General features: G+C 39.7%; 2 protein-coding genes across 6 annotated transcripts in view; both read left to right on the top strand.

Moving 5' to 3' along the window:
* The window catches only part of Kdm3 (Lysine demethylase 3), a 36,850-nt gene extending 19,164 nt beyond the window's left edge, over positions 1-17,686 (top strand). Inside the window, exon 2 of the mRNA XM_067791578.1 lies at positions 10,730-17,686. Within this exon, the coding sequence (XP_067647679.1) occupies positions 10,739-15,178 (4,440 nt within the window). The 5' untranslated portion in view covers positions 10,730-10,738 and the 3' untranslated portion in view covers positions 15,179-17,686. The remainder of the gene's footprint in view (positions 1-10,729) is intronic.
* The window catches only part of LOC137253976 (F-BAR domain only protein 2), a 103,029-nt gene that overhangs the window by 19,167 nt on the left and 65,135 nt on the right, over positions 1-18,727 (top strand). The window lies entirely within an intron of this gene.

Raw genomic sequence — 18,727 nt, 5'->3', positions numbered from 1 at the left:
GCGTCGGACCTCTATGCCGGGGATTGCCCAGTGAATCCGGTACTTAAAGAAAAATACCCAGAACTAGCAGAAGAGCAACGCACTCTCCCTAGGGAAACGCGCGTCACTCTAGCTCAACTTCGAGCTGGGTACTGTAACAGGTTAAACTCTTACCTATCCAAAATCAACCCCGACTTACAAAATGTATGTTCCGCTTGCAATGTGCCCAACATGACGCCAATCATCTCTTCAATTGTAATGTGGAACCAACGCCTCTAACACCTCTCTCATTATGGCCCGCCCCTGTCAAAACCTTTGACTCCCGTTAGAGGACATTGATGACAATTTGTCCCACCCCACAGCGGGTTAGGGGGTTAGAATATACCCGCGGTAGGTATGCCTGTCGTAAGAGGAGACTAAAATACCAGATTCAAGGGGTTGTGTAGCGCAACCTTTTCAGGTTGCCAGCGCAATATATATGTAGCTTCTCCACACCCAATTGTCAACCTCACCTTCGAGCGGCGAATCCCGTTTCACTAACAGACGAGGCTCTGCCGACCCCAAGCTCCTCATGGAACTTGGGGGGGGGGGGGGGGGGGGGGGGGGGTGGGGAGTGATGGCCTGAAGGTTTAATGTGGCCATAAAAATCGTTCCCGAGATGGTCGGGCTAGCACCGTAATGGAGCTGTGTTACCGGAGCGTACCGCATATGTATCTGGCAAAGGGCCATCACATCGATAACACTCCCCAAAGCCTTCGGGGAGTAACCTTATCGCTACAACAACAACAACATGAGCGTCTTTCCATCTTCGATGTTCGATGGCCAGCGAATTTCAAATTACAGTTCATCGCCGTCGAAATTTTCGCTGTATATCTAATTTTGAATCGAGCAGAAGTGCGTTGTAGACGCTGAAAGAAAATTGTAAAAATTGTAGAAAATGAAGGTTTTTGTAGTAATCTGCTACTTTTTTGCCACCTAATAGTAATTTTAAACTATTTGTATTAATTTTATACGAGTCCAAGGTCGTGAGTACAAAGCAACAGCGTAAAGGACAGGTTTCAGTAATGGAACACAATCCGCACATAGCAAAGTGATCTTGCACAAAGTTTTAGACGGGAAAAAAGTCCTAATGCATTCTCGTTCTCAATGCTGAGTTGGTAGGATCCCTGAGCATGAAGTCTGAAAACCGTTTCCAATTTTAAAATGCTTGGCATAGACTTGGATGTTGTACTTTTCTGCAGAAGTTCATATGTACTGGACAGTAAGTTCATAAATACGTCTTTGGTCTGTCTGAAGTTTTGAATAAATCTATAAACAAAATTTATAATTGTAACATATTTAACAACTTGTTTAGAAAGCTAACCCTACGCGGTTGAATTCATGTCCAAATTATTGGAAGCATCCCTCAGCCGTCTTCTGTTTCTGGCTAGTTCTATTTTAGTTTCTCTTCATCGTCAAACCAAAACTTCGTCATAGTCAAATTTTTATTTACATTTTTGCACTCAATACCATGGTATAAAAAAGAAGGTAGTTCCACTCAAAATTTATTGACGTATTTGGGGATTTTTGAAGTTTCATAATGTTTGTTGTTTTGCTAGAAGCGTTGCCATACCGTTACTGTTTAAGGCGAAATTGTGGTTTTTCGGGATGGAAATTTCCTTCAGGATGAAAACGCAGTGGTCATCGAAGACAATAATAATATGCTTTAGCCCGATTTATGTGCATAAATATCAATTGGGAATACAGTCAAAAATGCAATTTTATTGAAAAAGAGTGGATAATGACTCATATCTTTATGGCGGCTTGACCCCTAGACAGGTAAAAATACACGATAAATCCTGTTGTTCTAGCATGGTGCTATTATCATGCCTCTACAGTGGATATTTCGGAAGGCATGTTGAGAAGAAGTGTACCTCGACAGTCTGTAGTGAGTGGTAGGTGTTTAATTTGTCACGTTTGTGGGACGCCACATACATGTCAATGCCAAAAGGGCACAGAATATGTATAGATGGGGCTTGCCCCAAGCTGCCCCTGGTACAACGGATAAAAGAACTCTCATAACTAGTGTGTAACCTGCAGAGCTACAGGGCAATGTTCTCCCTAAAAAATAGTTTAACAATTCCCTTCTCAAGAGCTACGCTCGTATTATACTATAAATAAAAAATGTGGACTTGCAACCAATTTATCACCATTCAATTTGATAAAAATAGCGTTTGAGTATGCTAAACTCTTTAGAAATTGCGGTGTCGGTTTACAGGGACCTCATTTGGGCAATCAACAAACGTGTATGTTTTTTTAACATGTTCTGAGCAAACGTACGGACACTTAAGAAGGCTATATTCACTGACTTTGTATTTTCGATCCATGTTTCTTCCACCAAAGCAATTTTCGGGAGCTCGAAAAACTTATTAAAAACCTTTTCTAGACTAATATTCGTATAAAAATTTTTCCAATGCATGGGGCTCATTTTTTTTTTTTTAATAACTATGAAAGTAATTTATAGCGTTTTCTTTTCTGAAATAAATTGTTGCCTAAGTAAATGGTAAAGCCTTGATAGAATTACTTCTACCCCAGAACATGTTCAACATTTATAGTGCATACAAAGAACATTTCAACTCGTCATATTCACTCATATTAACAGCACACCTCCATTTTATACAGGGTAAAAGTGTAACGCTTTTGCGTTGCGAGCAGGCAACAATTTTCACAAAAGAACGAAATACCCCGTAAAGGCGTTGCCTGTTTTTTAGAATGGAACAACAACCCTTGCGCGGCGTACAAAAAGCGTAACAGTTTAGCCAGAAAAGAAAACGCTATTAGTCGTATTCGTTAATATGAAATCCATCAAAATTAGAAAAATTCGTAACATATTTCAATCTGGTAGCTTGTTTTTGGTGAAATTGTCATTGCCCCAGCAAAAGTCAAGTGGCTAACGTCAAACTAAATGGAACTACCTCCATTTTTTGTATCATGCTCAATACTACTTTTACTTACTAACTTAATTGGCGCTTAACCATCTAAACGGCTATGGCCGTCCAAAAAGGCGCGCCAGTCGCTCCTTCGCTACGCCAACCGGCCCCAATTGGTCACACCAAGGGAGTTTAAATCGTTTTCCACCTGGTCCTTCCAACGGAGTGGGGGCCGCCCTCTACCTTTGCCTCCATAGGCGGGTTCCGATAGAAAAACTTTCTTCGCCGGAGCATCATCTTTCATTCGCATAACATGGCCTAGCCAGCGCAGCCGCTGCGTTTTAATTGGACTATGTTGATGTCTGCGTATAGCTCGTACAGCTCATCATTAAATCTTCTTCGGTACTCGCCACGCGTAGAGGTCCATAAATCTTTCGAAGAACTTTTCTCTCGAACACTCCCAAAGCCGCTTCATCTGCTGTTGTCATGGTCCATGCTTCTGCCCCATATAGCAGGACGGATACGATAAGTGACTTGTAGAGTATGATTTTCGTTCGCCGAGAGAGGACTTTACTTTTCAATTGCCTACCTAGTCCAAAGTAGCATTTATTGGCAAGATTGATTCTTCGCTGGATTTCAGTGCTGATGTTGTTGCTAGTGTTGATGCTGGTTCTCAAATAAACGAAGTCTTTTATTTTTTTTTTTTCGAAATTATGGCTGCCAACATTAGCGTGGTTGCCAAGGCGCGTATGCGCTGACTCTTTGCTCGATGACAGCAGGTACTTCGTTTTGTCCTCATTCACCATCAAACCCATCTTTACCGCTTCTTTTTCCACTTTGGAGTAAGCAGAACTAACAGCGCGGGTGTTTAAGGCGATGATATCAATGTCATCAGCATATGCCAGTAATTGCACGATTTTATAGAATATTGTTCCAGTGCGGTTAAGTTCTGCAGCTAGTATAATTTTCTCGAGCATCAAATTAAAGAAATCGCACGATAGGGGGTCACCCTGTCTGAAACCTCGTTTAGTTTCGAACGGCTCGGAGAGGTCCTTCCCAATTCTGACTGAGCTGATGGTGTTGCTCAACGTCATTTTGCACAGCCGTATAAGTTTTGCAGGGAAACCAAATTCAGACATAGCGGCATATAGGCAGCTCCTTTTCGTGCTGTCGAAGGCGACTTTAAAGTCGACGAAGAGGTGATGTGTGTCGATTCTATTTTCACGGGTTTTTTTCAAGATTTGACGCATTGTGAAAATCTGGTCTATGATAGATTTACCAGGTCTGAAGCCGCACTGATAAGGTCCATTCAGCCGGTTCACGGTGGGCTTCAATCTTTCGTACAATACACTTGAAAGGACCTTATATGCGATATTAAGAAGGCTGATTCCACGATAGTTGGTGCATTTTGCAGTACCCCTTCTTGTGGACTGGGCAAAGAAAACTTAGATTCCAACCGTCGGGCATGCACTCGTCCGCCCATATTTTGCTAAGAAGCTGCAGCATGCGCCTTACCAACTCCTCGCCGCCGTACTTGAATAGCTCCGCAGGCAATTTATCAGCGCCCATGGCCTTGTTGTTTTTCAATCTGGTTATTGCTATTCTAACTTCGTCATAATCGGGCGGGGGACATATATTCCATCATCATCGATTGCGGGATGGATCGGGTTCTTTATCTCTGCGCGGTGAATTGCTGCCTCCATTTAGGAGAGCAGAGATGTGTTCCCTCCATAATCTAAGCACTCTGTGGACATCAGTTACAAGGTCGCCGTTTTCGTTCCTACAGGAGTTTGTCCCGGTCTTAAACCCTTCCGTCTGTCGCCGTATTTTTTGGTAAAATTTTCGGGCGTTATTCCTGGTGGCTAGCAGTTCAAGCTCCTCGCACTCACGCCTTTCTGCTTCTCCTTTTTTCCTCCTGAAAAGGCGTCTCGCTTCCCTTTTCAACTCACGATAGCGTTCACACACTCTTTGTTGCGCTCTCTTTTAACGTAGCCCTGTAGGCAGCGTCTTTTCTTTCGGTTGCAACGCGGCATTCTTCATCGTACCAGTCGTTTTTTTGTGGCCGCCGGTAACCAATATTTTCCTCGGCGGCAGTACGAAGTGCTTTGGAGATATGCTCTCACTGTTCCTGTATTCCTTCAGGATGAGTTGTGCTCTCAGAGAGCAGGTGTGAGAGTCGAGTTGCGAAATCATTGGCAGTCTGCTGTGATTGAAACTTTTCGACGTCTAGATTTCCTTGTGTTTTTTGTTCCTTGGTTTTAGCCGCGCTGAGGCGGGTGCGAATTTTGGCTGCAACGAGATAATGGTCAGAGTCGATGTTAGGTCCTCGGATCGTGCGCACATCTAAAACACTGGAGGCATGCCGTCCGTCTATCATAACGTGATCGATCTGAGACAGCCATGTATCTTTTTATGCATGAACCTCGTGCTGGATATGACCATGTTTCGAGCACCGGCAAAGTCAATCAGCCTCAGTCCGTTAGGAGAAGTTTCATTGTGTAGGCTGAACTTTCCGACAGTAGGGACAAAAACACCTTCTTTGCCCACCCTGGCGTTAAAGTCACCAAGCACGACTTTTATATCGTGACGGGGGCAGCGCTCATATGTGCGGTAAATTGTTCATAAAAAGTGTCTTTCACCTCATCGTCTTTCTCCTCTGTCGGCGCATGGGCTCAGATGAATGATATATTAAAAAATTTCGCTTTTATTCGGATAGCGGCGAGACGTTCGTCCACAGGTGTGAACGCCAGAACTTGGCGACAAAGTCTCTCTCCCACCACGAATCTGACGCCGAAACTGCGCTTATTCGTATGGCCACTCCAATAGATGTCACAATTTTTGATCTTCTTTCTTCCTTGCTTCGTCCAACGCATTTCTTGGATGGCGGTGATGTCAGATTTTGCTTTGACGTGGACATCAACCAGCCGGGCATCTGCACCAATCCCATTCAGGGAGCGGACGTTCCAGGTGCATGCCCTCAATTCATTGTCCTTCAAACGTTTGCCACGGTCGTCATCAATAGAGAGTGTATTTATCCGAGGCTTGTTATATTTCATTGGAGTATGGTTTTACGTTGCGGGTCCCAAGCCCAGCGCACAACCCGCTCGGCGGGGGTGAAAATATTACTTGCACGTTTATATAGCGAGCCGCTTGCTCCAAGACAGATGCCCGCTTGCAGCCGCACCTAGAGGTGTACAGACGCTGCCGATGAGATCTCCCCCCGGCTAGCCCTTAAACCGATTATGTCAGAGTGGCCTAGCCAGGTTGTCGCCTTCTCACATTAGCTCACCGCTAAACGGATGTTTAGCGGCTACCCAGAGGATACTTGGCCGCAAGCGACCGGCAGTAGTGAGCTGCTTGAACCGCATGCAAAAGAATCGCTCTGGCCATTCCCAGGTGAATGGCGGTCAGAAGCTTTCCCCAATTTCGTGGACTTCTACACACGGCTCCACCCTCCAAATACTACTTTTGCTTTTGTTTATTTTTACTTCACTTGACAGCTAATGGAAAAGTGCTATGTATTATCGAAATTCATCGAACTAGCTTCATAATACCTAATGAAGATTCTTTCGATCACAACCATTGTGAATTCATACAAGTGGCGAATGTTTGACAAAAACGTTCACAATAGTAAACAGCCTCGATCTGTTGTTCAATCGTTGTTCGATTACTTAAATCATTTGATTAATGATTCCTGTTTCGAAACGTTTTTTATTCATATTTGATATCATTGTAAAATTGAGTTTTAATTGTTTTAGAGTAATATTTGACTGCTTGTCACAGTCATTTTCTGATCATATTCGTGAACATATTTCAATTGTTTTGGTTGAGATTTTTGAATCATTTTTGAATGCGATTATGATGCATTTATTCTTCATATCTCATTCAAAATAAGATACTACATAGTAATCTTATTTCATCAGGCGAAGAATGCATGCGGAAGTGATCTATTTGAACCACAGGTCACTCGCAAATAAACTTGACCGATATACACCTCGACTACAACATCCAGCATCAATTATGATCATCAATATCTTAAAATACGATACAGTACGGGATGTTGAAGACATATCTAGGTACATATGTCAAGAGAGTTTCATTTACCTGGGGTTCAAATAGCTCACAACCTTTGTATTGTCCAACTATTATGTATTTTCTGGGAAGCCGAAGGTGTAGAAATGGTTGGGGAAATCTTCGACCGAGCAGCATTTGCATTATATTGTCCACATAGAAGAATACCTTAATAATAAAATTTTTATATACTGTGACGAATATTAGTAACAGTAAGTGATACTCACATCACTAATCTGATACTAAGTAAATAAAACCACAACAACAATAAAGCAAGCTGCCACACTTGTGTGTACGTAAACAAATTAATCATCATGTACACACATCTATACAAGCAGCCGAGAGATTCACACAAACGCATGTCATCATCAGTTACTACTTCGCTCACAAATACACACGCATATGGTTACACACTACAAATACACGCGCGTATGGCTAGTGACCATGTAGAGGACTCTAGAAGAAGAAACGTCTAGAAATTTGGGCAGAGACTATAAAAGCAGCAGCAGCTGAGTAGTCCGTATTCAGTTTGATTTAAGCAAGCTATTAGTTGTGAAGTATCAGTGTTATTGTGAAGTACTTTAATAAAGGCCATTTTGCATTATTGAATATTAGAGTTATTTATTCAACAGTTTAGCGAAACGGACGTTAGTAGAAGATTCGAAATAAGAGCAATACCACTAAAATACGTTACAATACATACAGTGGCTCACACCTTATTTCGTGCATCTATAGAACAAAACTGTTGAGCTATATAGAAAGGAAACTAGTGACGGTGTCAAAAAATTCAAATGCACAGTTTTAATAAAAATATTGTAACGAATTTAGGGAAATTCCGCTTATTCCAAATCTTCTGCTGACGTTCGAATCTCTAAACTGTTGATAGATAAAAGTAACTGCTTATTATCGGCTTAGAGATGATAGTATCCCTTAGTGTTGCTAATATTCGTCAAAATATGCTTTTATTTGAACATATACTTAATTTTCATGCGTTTACACAGCTTATTTCGTGCACTGCGTCCTGCCTTAGAAAAAACTACTTTTTATTTAGTTTAGTACCTCGTATGACCTTTTTGTTAAATAACATCTTTTTGATGATTTTGCATAGATGCAATTAGTTTTTGAGGGCTTCGGGTGGTACCTTATGCCCTTCTTCGACAAGAGTAGTTTTTAAATCGCTAATCTTACTAATCTGCCTTTGCCGTGTAGCCGATTCCAAAATTGACCACAAATGTTCAATGGCAGTTAAGGCGAGAGATTGTGGAAGTGGATTCATGAGCTGTGGACAGTTCCATATTACCCATGCCTGCACAATACCGGCACAATCCTGGATATGTTAAGGGTATTTGTCTTGGTTATTGCGAAATCGATCAGGTACACCTAAATTAGGGGCGATTCACAACAAATTGCCCTTCGTAAGGTTAAGTACAAATTTTTGTCCGTTGTGGCATCAAAGAAAGTTACTTTGCCAATTCCAGAAGCAGCCAAGTAGGCCCAAACCCATCACAATTCCACCGCCATACCATACAGTTTCCTTCAAAATTTTATTTTTATACTCAGCTGAGCAGAGTATATTAATTTTGTTCGCATAACGGTAATCCGTAACGGCATAAACTAATCGAGATAGATATAGACTTCTATATATCAAAATGATCTGGGCGAAAAAAGAAATTCATTTAGCCATGTCTGTCCGTCCGTAAACACGATAACTTGAGTAAATTTTGAGGTATCTTGATGAAATTTGGTATGTACGTTCCTGCGCACTCATCTCAGATCGCTATTTAAAATGAACGAAGCCGGACTATAACCACGCCCACTTTTTCGATATCGAAAATTTCGAAAAAACCGAAAAATTGCTATAATTCATTACCAAAGACGGATAAAGCGATGCAACTCGGTAGGTGGGTTGACCTTATGACGCAGAATAGAAAATTAGTAAAATTTTGGAAAATGGGCGTGGCACCGCCCACTTTTAAAAGAAGGTAATTTTAAAAGTTTTGCAAGCTGTAATTTGGTAGTCGTTGAAGATATCATGATGAAATTTGGCAGGAACGTTGCTCCTATTACTATATATGTGCTAACTACAAATCAGCAAAATCGGATGACGAACACGCCCACTTAAAAAAAAAAATTTTAAGTAAAATTTTAACAAAAAATTTAACAGTATATAAGTAAATTATGTCAACATTCAACTCCGGTAATGGGCGAAATCGGTTGAAGCCACGCCCAGTTTTTATACACAGTCGATCGTCTGTCCTTCCTCTTGGCCGTTAACACGATAACTTGAGGAAAGATCGATATACATATCTTTACTAAACTTAGTTCACGTACTTATCCGAACTCACTTTATCTTGGTATTAAAAATGGGCAAAATCCGACTATGACCACGCCCACTTTTTCGATATCGAAAATTACGAAAAATGAAAAAAATGCCATAATTCAATACCAAATACGAAAAAAGAGATAAAACATGGTAATTGGATTGGTTTATTGATGCAAAATATAACTTTAGAAAAAAAGTTTGTAAAATGGGTGTGACACCTTCCATATTAAGTAGAAGAAAATAAAAAAGTTCTGCAGGGCGAAATCAAAAGCCCTTGGAATCATGGCAGGAATATTGTTCGTGGTATTACATATATAAATAAATTAGCGGTACCCAACAACAGATGATGTTCTGGGTCACCCTGGTCCACATTTTGGTCGATATCTCGAAAGCGTCTTTACATATACAACTAAGGGCCACTCCCTTTTAAAACCCTCATTAACACCTTTCATTTGATATCCATATCGTACAAACACATTCTAGAGTCACCCCTGGTCCACCTTTATAGCGATATCCCCAAATCGCGGCCACCTATAGAACTATGGCCCACTCCATTTTAAAATACTCTTTATTACCTACATGACATGGGTATGCAAACACATTCCAGGGTTACCCTAGGTTAATTTTCCTACATGGTGATTTTCCCTTATTTTGTCCCCAAAGCTCTCAGCGGAGTAATGTAATGTTCGGTTACACCCGAACTTAGTCTTCCTTACTTGTTTTTATTTCACTTGCCAGCTGATGGAAAAGTGCTATGTATTATCGAAATTCATCGAACGAGCTTCACAAAACCGAATGAAAATTCTTTCGATCACAACCGAAGATCGAATTTGTCTCATTATAAGGGTCAAGTTTACATAGCCACCTAAGTTTTACTGATTTATAAAAATTAAATATAGAGATATATGTATGTATGTATGTTTGTACAGTAGATGCCGGTAATGTGGTGGTAGTGAGTAGCGAAATATCTTAAAAGCTATTACAAACTTTAAAACAAAAAATTACTAGAAATTGTCTGACTTGAAAAAACTAATTTAGCTGTTTTTTTAAATACGTAATAAATAGTTTTTATCGTTTTGTTCGTCCCAAAATATCTTAAACCTAGAAGTTAGAAGAAGTCCGTCGATACAAACGTGTTTTTGTCTCATAACTGCCACCCACATTACCTTTCACGCGGTTCATATTTAAAATTTTTATTTTTTAACTTAACCCCGTCATTACCAACAAATTTCGTGAAGCCTATGCTAACTGATATAATATGTTCGAAAAAGCTACCGACTGCAGTTTACTCACTTCCGCCCAAGCATTACCCGCACAACGAACATTCGTTATACATAGTGCGTATAACGATATGTGAACATTTATGGAGCGGAGATTAACATGGATATTTTCTCTTTATCTTTTCTCATTTTTTCATTGGGCGATCCACAATATGCACTACATACAGAACAAAAAAATGTCTGAAGAAAACGATAAAGAATTGGAAGACGCAGATGATGGTTGCCACAATTTAGCTGAGGAACTTTTGCGTGAAATGCCAGATATGAAAGATGAAATTGAACTGGAATTAAATGATGTATTAGAGCGAGGCAATGATAAGCATGATAATACAGAAGATAACAGCACTGTAGAGGATGCAAAAGAAAAGGTTGCGGAGAAAGCTCAGAACCATGAAGTGAGCGTAGAAATCACAAACACTGTAAAAGAAAATGAGAATGCAGCAAGTGTGGAACAATTTATAGAAGTAAATGAGACTTATAGGGATTTAGCAACGGTGGAGCAATCTACAGAAGAGAACGGAGAAATAAAAGAGGATGACGATGCACAAATCGTGGAACAAATTTTAAAAGAAAACATGACATATGACGTTCCCGTAACTGTGGAACAATCTTCAGAAGAGAAGGGAGAAATAGTAAGCACTGTAATAGAAGATGAGAATACACAAAATGTTGAAAACATTATTAAAGAAAACGCGACCTATGAGGATACAGCAATTATTATACAATGTATAGAAGAAAGCTCAGTTTGTGTATCCCATGAAAATAGTGAGATTGAGGACGCGGTGGGAGCAGAGGAAGTTTTGGTGGATATTCAAGAGATTAATGAAACGCAGATAATATTAAATGAAACAGACAACGAAGAGGAATTAGAAATGATATCAAAGCGGTTTGTTTATGATGATGATACAGAAATAAACTTGGCAGAGAACGACAACTATGAAACAATTGAAACAAATGAGCTTTATAAAATGGATATCGGCACTAGTGAACGTGAGGAAAAAATGGACACAAATGAAATCAATACAATCGAAAAAAGCTCTAATGAAATGGCGGAACAAGACAGTACATATTGTGGTTTAAAGCAATCTGAGTATGATGAGTATGACTCAAACAATAAAACTGAGTTGCTCCACACACGCAAACGGGAAAAGGAAGAATTAACAGATGATACCCAAGGCCAAACAGAAAACAGTACGCCAAATCCAAAACTGGCTAAATTAGAATTGCCGCCCAATGAAAGAAAGTCAATTATTGAAATTCATATCGCTAATCACGATAAGGTGTTGGCTGATGAGGAAGCACAAGCAGAGTTAGAACGAGTACGCAAATTAAAAGAGCAATCTATTATCGAATTGAATAAATTAAAATGTCAGGAGGATAAATTAGTCAGACTTGAGAATATAAGTAAACAATTGCAGAAAAATATCGAACAAAGTCGGAAGACGACAGGTGCCAGTATTGTTGAAGACAAAAACGTTAATAATAATGAGGTAGCTAATATTGAAGAAGAGCAGGAAAATATCGAAGAGAAAAGGGTTGAAAACGATTTTGGCGAAAATCAAGCGGTCAGCAATATTGAGAACGAAGAAGTAGTAAGTATAGAGAGCAAACACGCAGAGCCTAAGGCAAGGTATGCTGATAATGTAGAGCTTACAAGTTGCACAGATATCGATATGATTGCCGAGACTGCTACTGCTGTAATAGCAACTCATACTGAAAGTAAAAGTTGCGGCGCGGTGTTATATAATGACATTGAAACGCAGAAGATCATAGAGATGACAATAGACACCAATGCTCAGTTGAAACAGAGCTTAGAAGATACTCCAGCTGCTACAGATGATGTTAACTGTGAAAAACAGCCTGTTTCAAACTACAGTGGGATGATACAGAAGGAGGTTTCAGAAAATGTTTCTATTTCCGTTTTAAATTCCAATATCAGCAATGAATCGAAGCCGAAAATACCTGCTACAAAAACTACAAGGACCAAAGCACCTGCACCAGTAATAACACCAAACTCTATGACATCAGAAGCCTCAACAGAAACAGCATCAGTTTCCGCACGCACAAGCACCACACCAGCAACAATAACACAAACAGACGATAATAGCAATCACTCTACAGTAGGCGGCGAGCATGACAATAATTTACTGCCAGGGGAACTTACCGCCGAAGAGGAGGAACGTGATCGCGAATTACGTGCTTCGCGTGCAACATTCCTACAGCACTTGCCATGCTTTAAATTGCAACGTAACAAAAACATTCACAATACTAGCAGTACGGGTAATGCATCAGACACAAATGATAATTTAACAACAAGCAACCGTAACATACCAAGATGTCGCGAGTGTCGCCGACGTAATTCACATGGCGGCGCAGAGGTGTACTGTCGTTTTTATGAATTTCGTCGTTTGCAGTATAATGAAGCTGGCGATCTACTTGTCGCCGGTTTCCCTAATCCCTACACAGATCCTACACCAGAAGATATACGCATTTGGCAACCAGATGAGCAAAGCGTACCTACAGCAGGTTGGATGGATATACAGGTGGCGCGTTACATATTACTACATGCTGGCGATCAATTTTGCTATTTGTGGCAACAAGAAGCCGAGGCGTTACGTTTACATGAAAATCCAAATAGTGTTATTGCATGGAAGAAAATTGTGCAAGGTTTACGTGAGATTTGTGATGTTTGCGATACGACGCTATTCAATTTTCACTGGACGTGCGATAAGTGTGGTTTCGGTGTGTGTCTCGATTGTTTTAAAGACCGCAAAGAGCAACGTAGCTGCCATAGACGACGTACTGCTGATAAGGCACAACGTGGGCATGATGAATATCATTGGATGTTATGTACGGCGACCACGCCCATACACAAAAATCATGAATTACGTGAACTTATGCTAACACAAATTATTGCTGGCGATGCATTAAATGTTTTGGGTCGTCTATTACATGATATACGCGCAATGTGGCAAGTGCCACAAATGTGTGGTTGTTTATTAAGCAAACAAAAACTACCAGTGGATACTGAGTTAGGCGCTTTAATACAAGATATGATTAAAGAATCGCAATTAAAACAACAGACAAGCGCATCCTCGCTGGCAACCGAAGAGACATTACGTAAACAGGCGCGCATGGAGGAGTTACATGAGAAGAAATTAGAATTCGCGCGCGCAAGAGGTATCGATTATGTACCAGGGCGCGTATGGACAAAACAGACATTAGGAAAAGATCCCATAACTACCGCTTTCGACAATTTCAAACATATTAACTTCTTACGCAAAGGTTTGGCTGGCCTGCGTCGATTTTTGCCACCGCGAGCAATGACTTTGACCTATTCGACTATGTTGGCACCTGGCGTACCGCACGAATGGTTGTGTGATGGCAAATTCTTGCGTTTAACCAACGCTATGCATCCGGACAATCGTATACTCTTTCAAGAAGTGTGGAAATGTGGTCAACCTGTTATGATCTCAGAAGTGGCGCGTTCGCTTAATCTTGATTTATGGCGCCCCGAGGCATTTTGTAATGATTTTGGTGATAAACCTAATGATTTGATTAATTGTTTAAATGGTAATTTAGTACCAAATCAACCGATGCGTTGTTTTTGGGAAGGTTTTCAATGTATTAAGAAGCGTTTACTTGATTCAAATGGCAAACCGATGTTGTTAAAATTAAAAGATTGGCCGCCAGGTGATGATTTTGCTGAAATATTACCAACACGTTTTGCGGATTTAATGACTGGTCTACCCATGCCAGAGTATACATTGCGTACTGGTAATTTGAATATAGCAAGTTGTTTGCCAAAAATGTTTGTACCACCCGATTTGGGGCCGAAGATGTATAACGCTTATGGTTCGGCCTTACATCCCGATAAGGGTACTACCAATTTGCATTTAGATATTTCGGATGCAGTTAATATTATGGTTTATGTAGGCGTACCACAAGATGCAGATAGCAAACCACAACTTGTAGCTACGCAAAGAGCAATCGCTTTGGGTGGTTGTGATTATTTGACGCGTGCACGTTGTCAATCGCCTGATGTTCTACCAGGTGCGCTATGGCACATATTTCCAGCACGTGATGCTGATAAAATTCGTGATCTTTTGAATCGTGTAACAATAGAGCGTGGATTTCGTTTAGAACCTGATCACGATCCGATACATGATCAAAATTGGTATTTAGATGATAAATTGCGTGCGCGTCTATTCAAAGAATATGGTGTCGAAGGTTATCCAATTGTACAGTGTCTTGGCGATGCTGTCTTTATACCAGCTGGTGCACCACATCAAGTACAAAATTTGCATAATTGTATTAAAGTTGCTGAAGATTTTGTATCACCAGAGAATATAACACATTGTTATCATTTAACACATGAATTTCGTCATCTATCACATTCGCACACAAATCACGAAGATAAATTACAAATTAAAAATATAATCTATCATTCCATCAAAGATTGTTGTCATATTTTAGTGCGTGCATTAGATCAACGTCTTGACAGGGAATTAGCTAAAGTTACTGAACAAAATGCTAAAACTGAAATGAGTCTTAAGGAGGCAACAGAGCTTGTGAATAAACTCACTGGTGAAGTTTGTAGCGAGACAGACGAATGATTGATAATAAGAACAAAAAAAAAAAAAATTACTGATATTTTTAAAATGATTAAATTTATCACTAAACTTATATAAACACACATTTTGTAATCAACATCAATGTTTCATTATAACTAATATATACATATATCATGTCTCAAATATAAGAATGCAAACATACTCTTACATATGTACATACATAGACTCCGCGTCAATTAAATCGGTACACCTGTTTATCCTCAATATTTTTATACCTTTCATAAAAATAAAATGGTATATGAAGTTTGTAACGAAGCTCAAAATTGTAAGGCCTTAAAGGAGAAGAGAAAGACCCACCAAAAAGTATTCCGATATGTTCAGGATGACGAGCTCAGTAAATTTAGCCATGTCCGTCTCTCTGTCTGTCCGTTCGTTCGTCTGTGTGTTTGAACGCAAACTAGTCCCTCAATTTTTGAGATATCTTGATGAAATTTGGTAAGTTGGAATATTTGCGTGTCCGATTGATATTTGTCGGAACCGACCGGGTCGAACCATACCAGCTGGAAAATTTCACAGGATGACTACACATAAAGCGTAAATTGTTGTCTGAAAAAATTGTGAAGATCGGACATATACATATATAATATATATCCCATACAACCGATTGTTCAGAAAAGAGGTTTAATGTAATTTCTTCCATATTTTAACCGCTAAAAGCTTCAAATTACCTCAGAAGTTCACAAATACGGTATATGCTATTAAGATCGTCCATATGTATATGTATATTCAGATAAGAGGTTTAACGGATCTTCAAACATTTAATGATGTTTACATAGAAGGCATACATTGTTGTCTGAAGAAATCGTTTAGATCGTTCTTATAGCTATAGTGTATATCCCATACAGCTGATTGATCAGATTTTATGAATTTTTGAAATTTCATCACATTATTGTTCAACTCCATTCATGAAAGGTATAAGGGCTTCGGCATAGTCGAAGACAGTCCTGTCCTTACTTGTTTTTATTTACTAGGCTGTAGTGGGTTATAACCGACTATTCGAATAATCGATTACTCGGTTGGCAAAAGTTGTATAGTAAAAAAAATCTATTATCACTCTTCGACTAGTTGTTTGCATACGATTAGTGACAGGTTCGACTATTCGAATAGTGTTTTTTGTAACTTTCATGAGTTCTTCGATTCGCAAATACATTGTGAAGTTCTTGTAAGCTCAATTGTTTTGCACTATGCTGATTTGGCGATCTCGGCACTAGAAAAGAAATTCTTTACCCAGCTGCGTTTAATTTATATAACTCTCAGTATTCGAATAACTGAAATGAAATGAAGTTTTCTCCACTTCGAAAATTGAGAAAGTCCTTAAATGTTTGTCAAATGAATTCTTATACTATGTTTTGAATCAGATTTCCTCTGTATCGGGGAAATTAAACATTAAAAAAAAATATGTATAAAAACCTATATCAGGCATGACCGGAACGAAATGGAGTCGAAAAAATGAGGGGTGAATATGAGAACGCGCTGTTTTATTGCACGAAAAAATATTGATGGTATTGCGATCATAAAGCTTATAAACCAAGAAATTAGTATTTCCGAATACCTATTTCAACAATACGGGAGGGGATTCAAGGGGTTGAAGAGCGCAATACAAAGCTTTATATATAGCTTCAGAGTTTCCACAACCCAATTGTCAACCTCACCTACGCGAGTGGAATCATGTTACAAATGTGAATGTATCTTATACATATCTTGCAGGCGAGGCTCTGGCGAAGTAAAGTTCCTCATAGAACTCGGGGTGGGGGGCGGGATGGCCACCAAAACCTTCGGGAGTTTCTCTACCGTAATGCAACAATACGGGATCAACCAGCTTTTATTAAGTATAAAATGTTAGTTAATAAAATTTGCTGATGTAACCGCTAAAACATTCCCCTGTTCTCGGATATTGGCCGCATACGGATCTTCTGACAGTCATCCCGCGCAAATTAAAAGCTCTATCCGCACATAAGTTCATGAAACATTTTGTGGTTCTACTATATGGGTGGGCAGAAGCACACGCTGCAAAATTTTGAAGATCATGCACAAATTCTACGAAAGTTGCTCATATCTCTAAAGAGAGAAGACTTATTAGCTCAGAATGGGCATACTAACTGATCACTGCCTTCGGGCTTATAAGTTAGGCCTCGTCAGTAACATCAGATGTAGGAAGTGCGAGCTGCAAGATGAAACGGTTGAGCATGTTTTGTATTCGTATTGGCGAATTCAACCTAACCTAACTATATGGTTCGGGATATTTCATATTCATAGAAGCGTTGCGCTTATCCCTGGAAAGCGACCATGAAACTATTGCACTATATAACTAAATAAACATTTGAATAACTGTCGGTACTATTCAAGTGACGCGGAGTGTATGCATATGAGTTATCGCTAAACGTATTATCCATATTAACATTAATATTCTTGACAACAATTAATAGTATTGTAGTAATTTTTAAGCTTTTGTGTTGTATGGCACTTAAATAAAAAATAAAAATAAAAAAATTCTCAAACTTATTCTTATTATCTGTACTTGAAGTGTTGTGGAATGACAAGTTTTTCTACTTAGACAATGTACTTTTTTATGTGATCTACACAACAGCAACTGCATATATTAACAACTGTATGCTGAATCGATCAGGGTCCCTATCGCTGTTTACGATCACGGAATAAAAGAAAATACATTTTTAGGACCCAAAGGGCTGACGTCAATCTGCATAATTGATAAGACGCCGCACACCAACAAACTTTTGTGCGACACGACAGGGCCTACGTGCTATATGTTCGGCAACATCATTAAGTCACACTTTCAATGCAGATTGTACACAATGCAGTACATGAAATTAGAAAACTGAATGTTATCACTATTTCCATCAACTCAGATGCCAGCGCCCTGTCCAGAGTAAATTTTAAAGTTTCTGTGCACACATAGACTGATCCAGCGAAACAGCCCGGTTGAAAAGTCCTAGCAAGGGGGAACATAATCCAGGGTAGGTAAGTAGGTGAAATGGCTGCGACCCTGGTCGCCCAAGTAGCTATTTAAAGCCGTTTTGATGCCATGTAACTCGTCTAAAACCTACGGAATATTTCGGTCAATGTACTACAACCAGCCAGAGTTGTTGATAAAATTAAGGATATTCGGGATTGCTATCACAGATAAACCTCTGAAGTCTTCTAGAAACGGGGTTCCAAGAAACCTTAGTAGGGCTCTAGCTAGAGCCGGGCATTTACACATAAAGTGTTCCACTGTCTCCCTGCCATTTGGATTTTTGCAGCTTCTGCAGTAGTCGTTATACGGAATGCCCATCTTTTCCGCATACGTACCTACTGCCCAATGACTGGTGCAGACTGCTATCAATTTGCGTGTGTTGGCCCTGGATTTGTTCAGAAGACTTCGCGTCCTCTTTCCATCATACTTTGGCCAAATGGATTTTGATATTGCACAGGTGGTGATGTTATTCCACTTTGTGCTTTCTTCCAGTAGATGCTTCGGATATTCCCCCTGGCTACTGCTAAGGGTATGCCTACTTCGACACTGGTTGTTTC

Source organism: Eurosta solidaginis, chromosome 1 (assembly GCF_040869045.1).
Source record: "Eurosta solidaginis isolate ZX-2024a chromosome 1, ASM4086904v1, whole genome shotgun sequence".
Lineage (NCBI taxonomy): Eukaryota > Metazoa > Arthropoda > Insecta > Diptera > Tephritidae > Eurosta > Eurosta solidaginis.
Note: the sequence above shows the minus strand (reverse complement) of the source record. Positions and strands in the feature narration are given on the sequence as shown.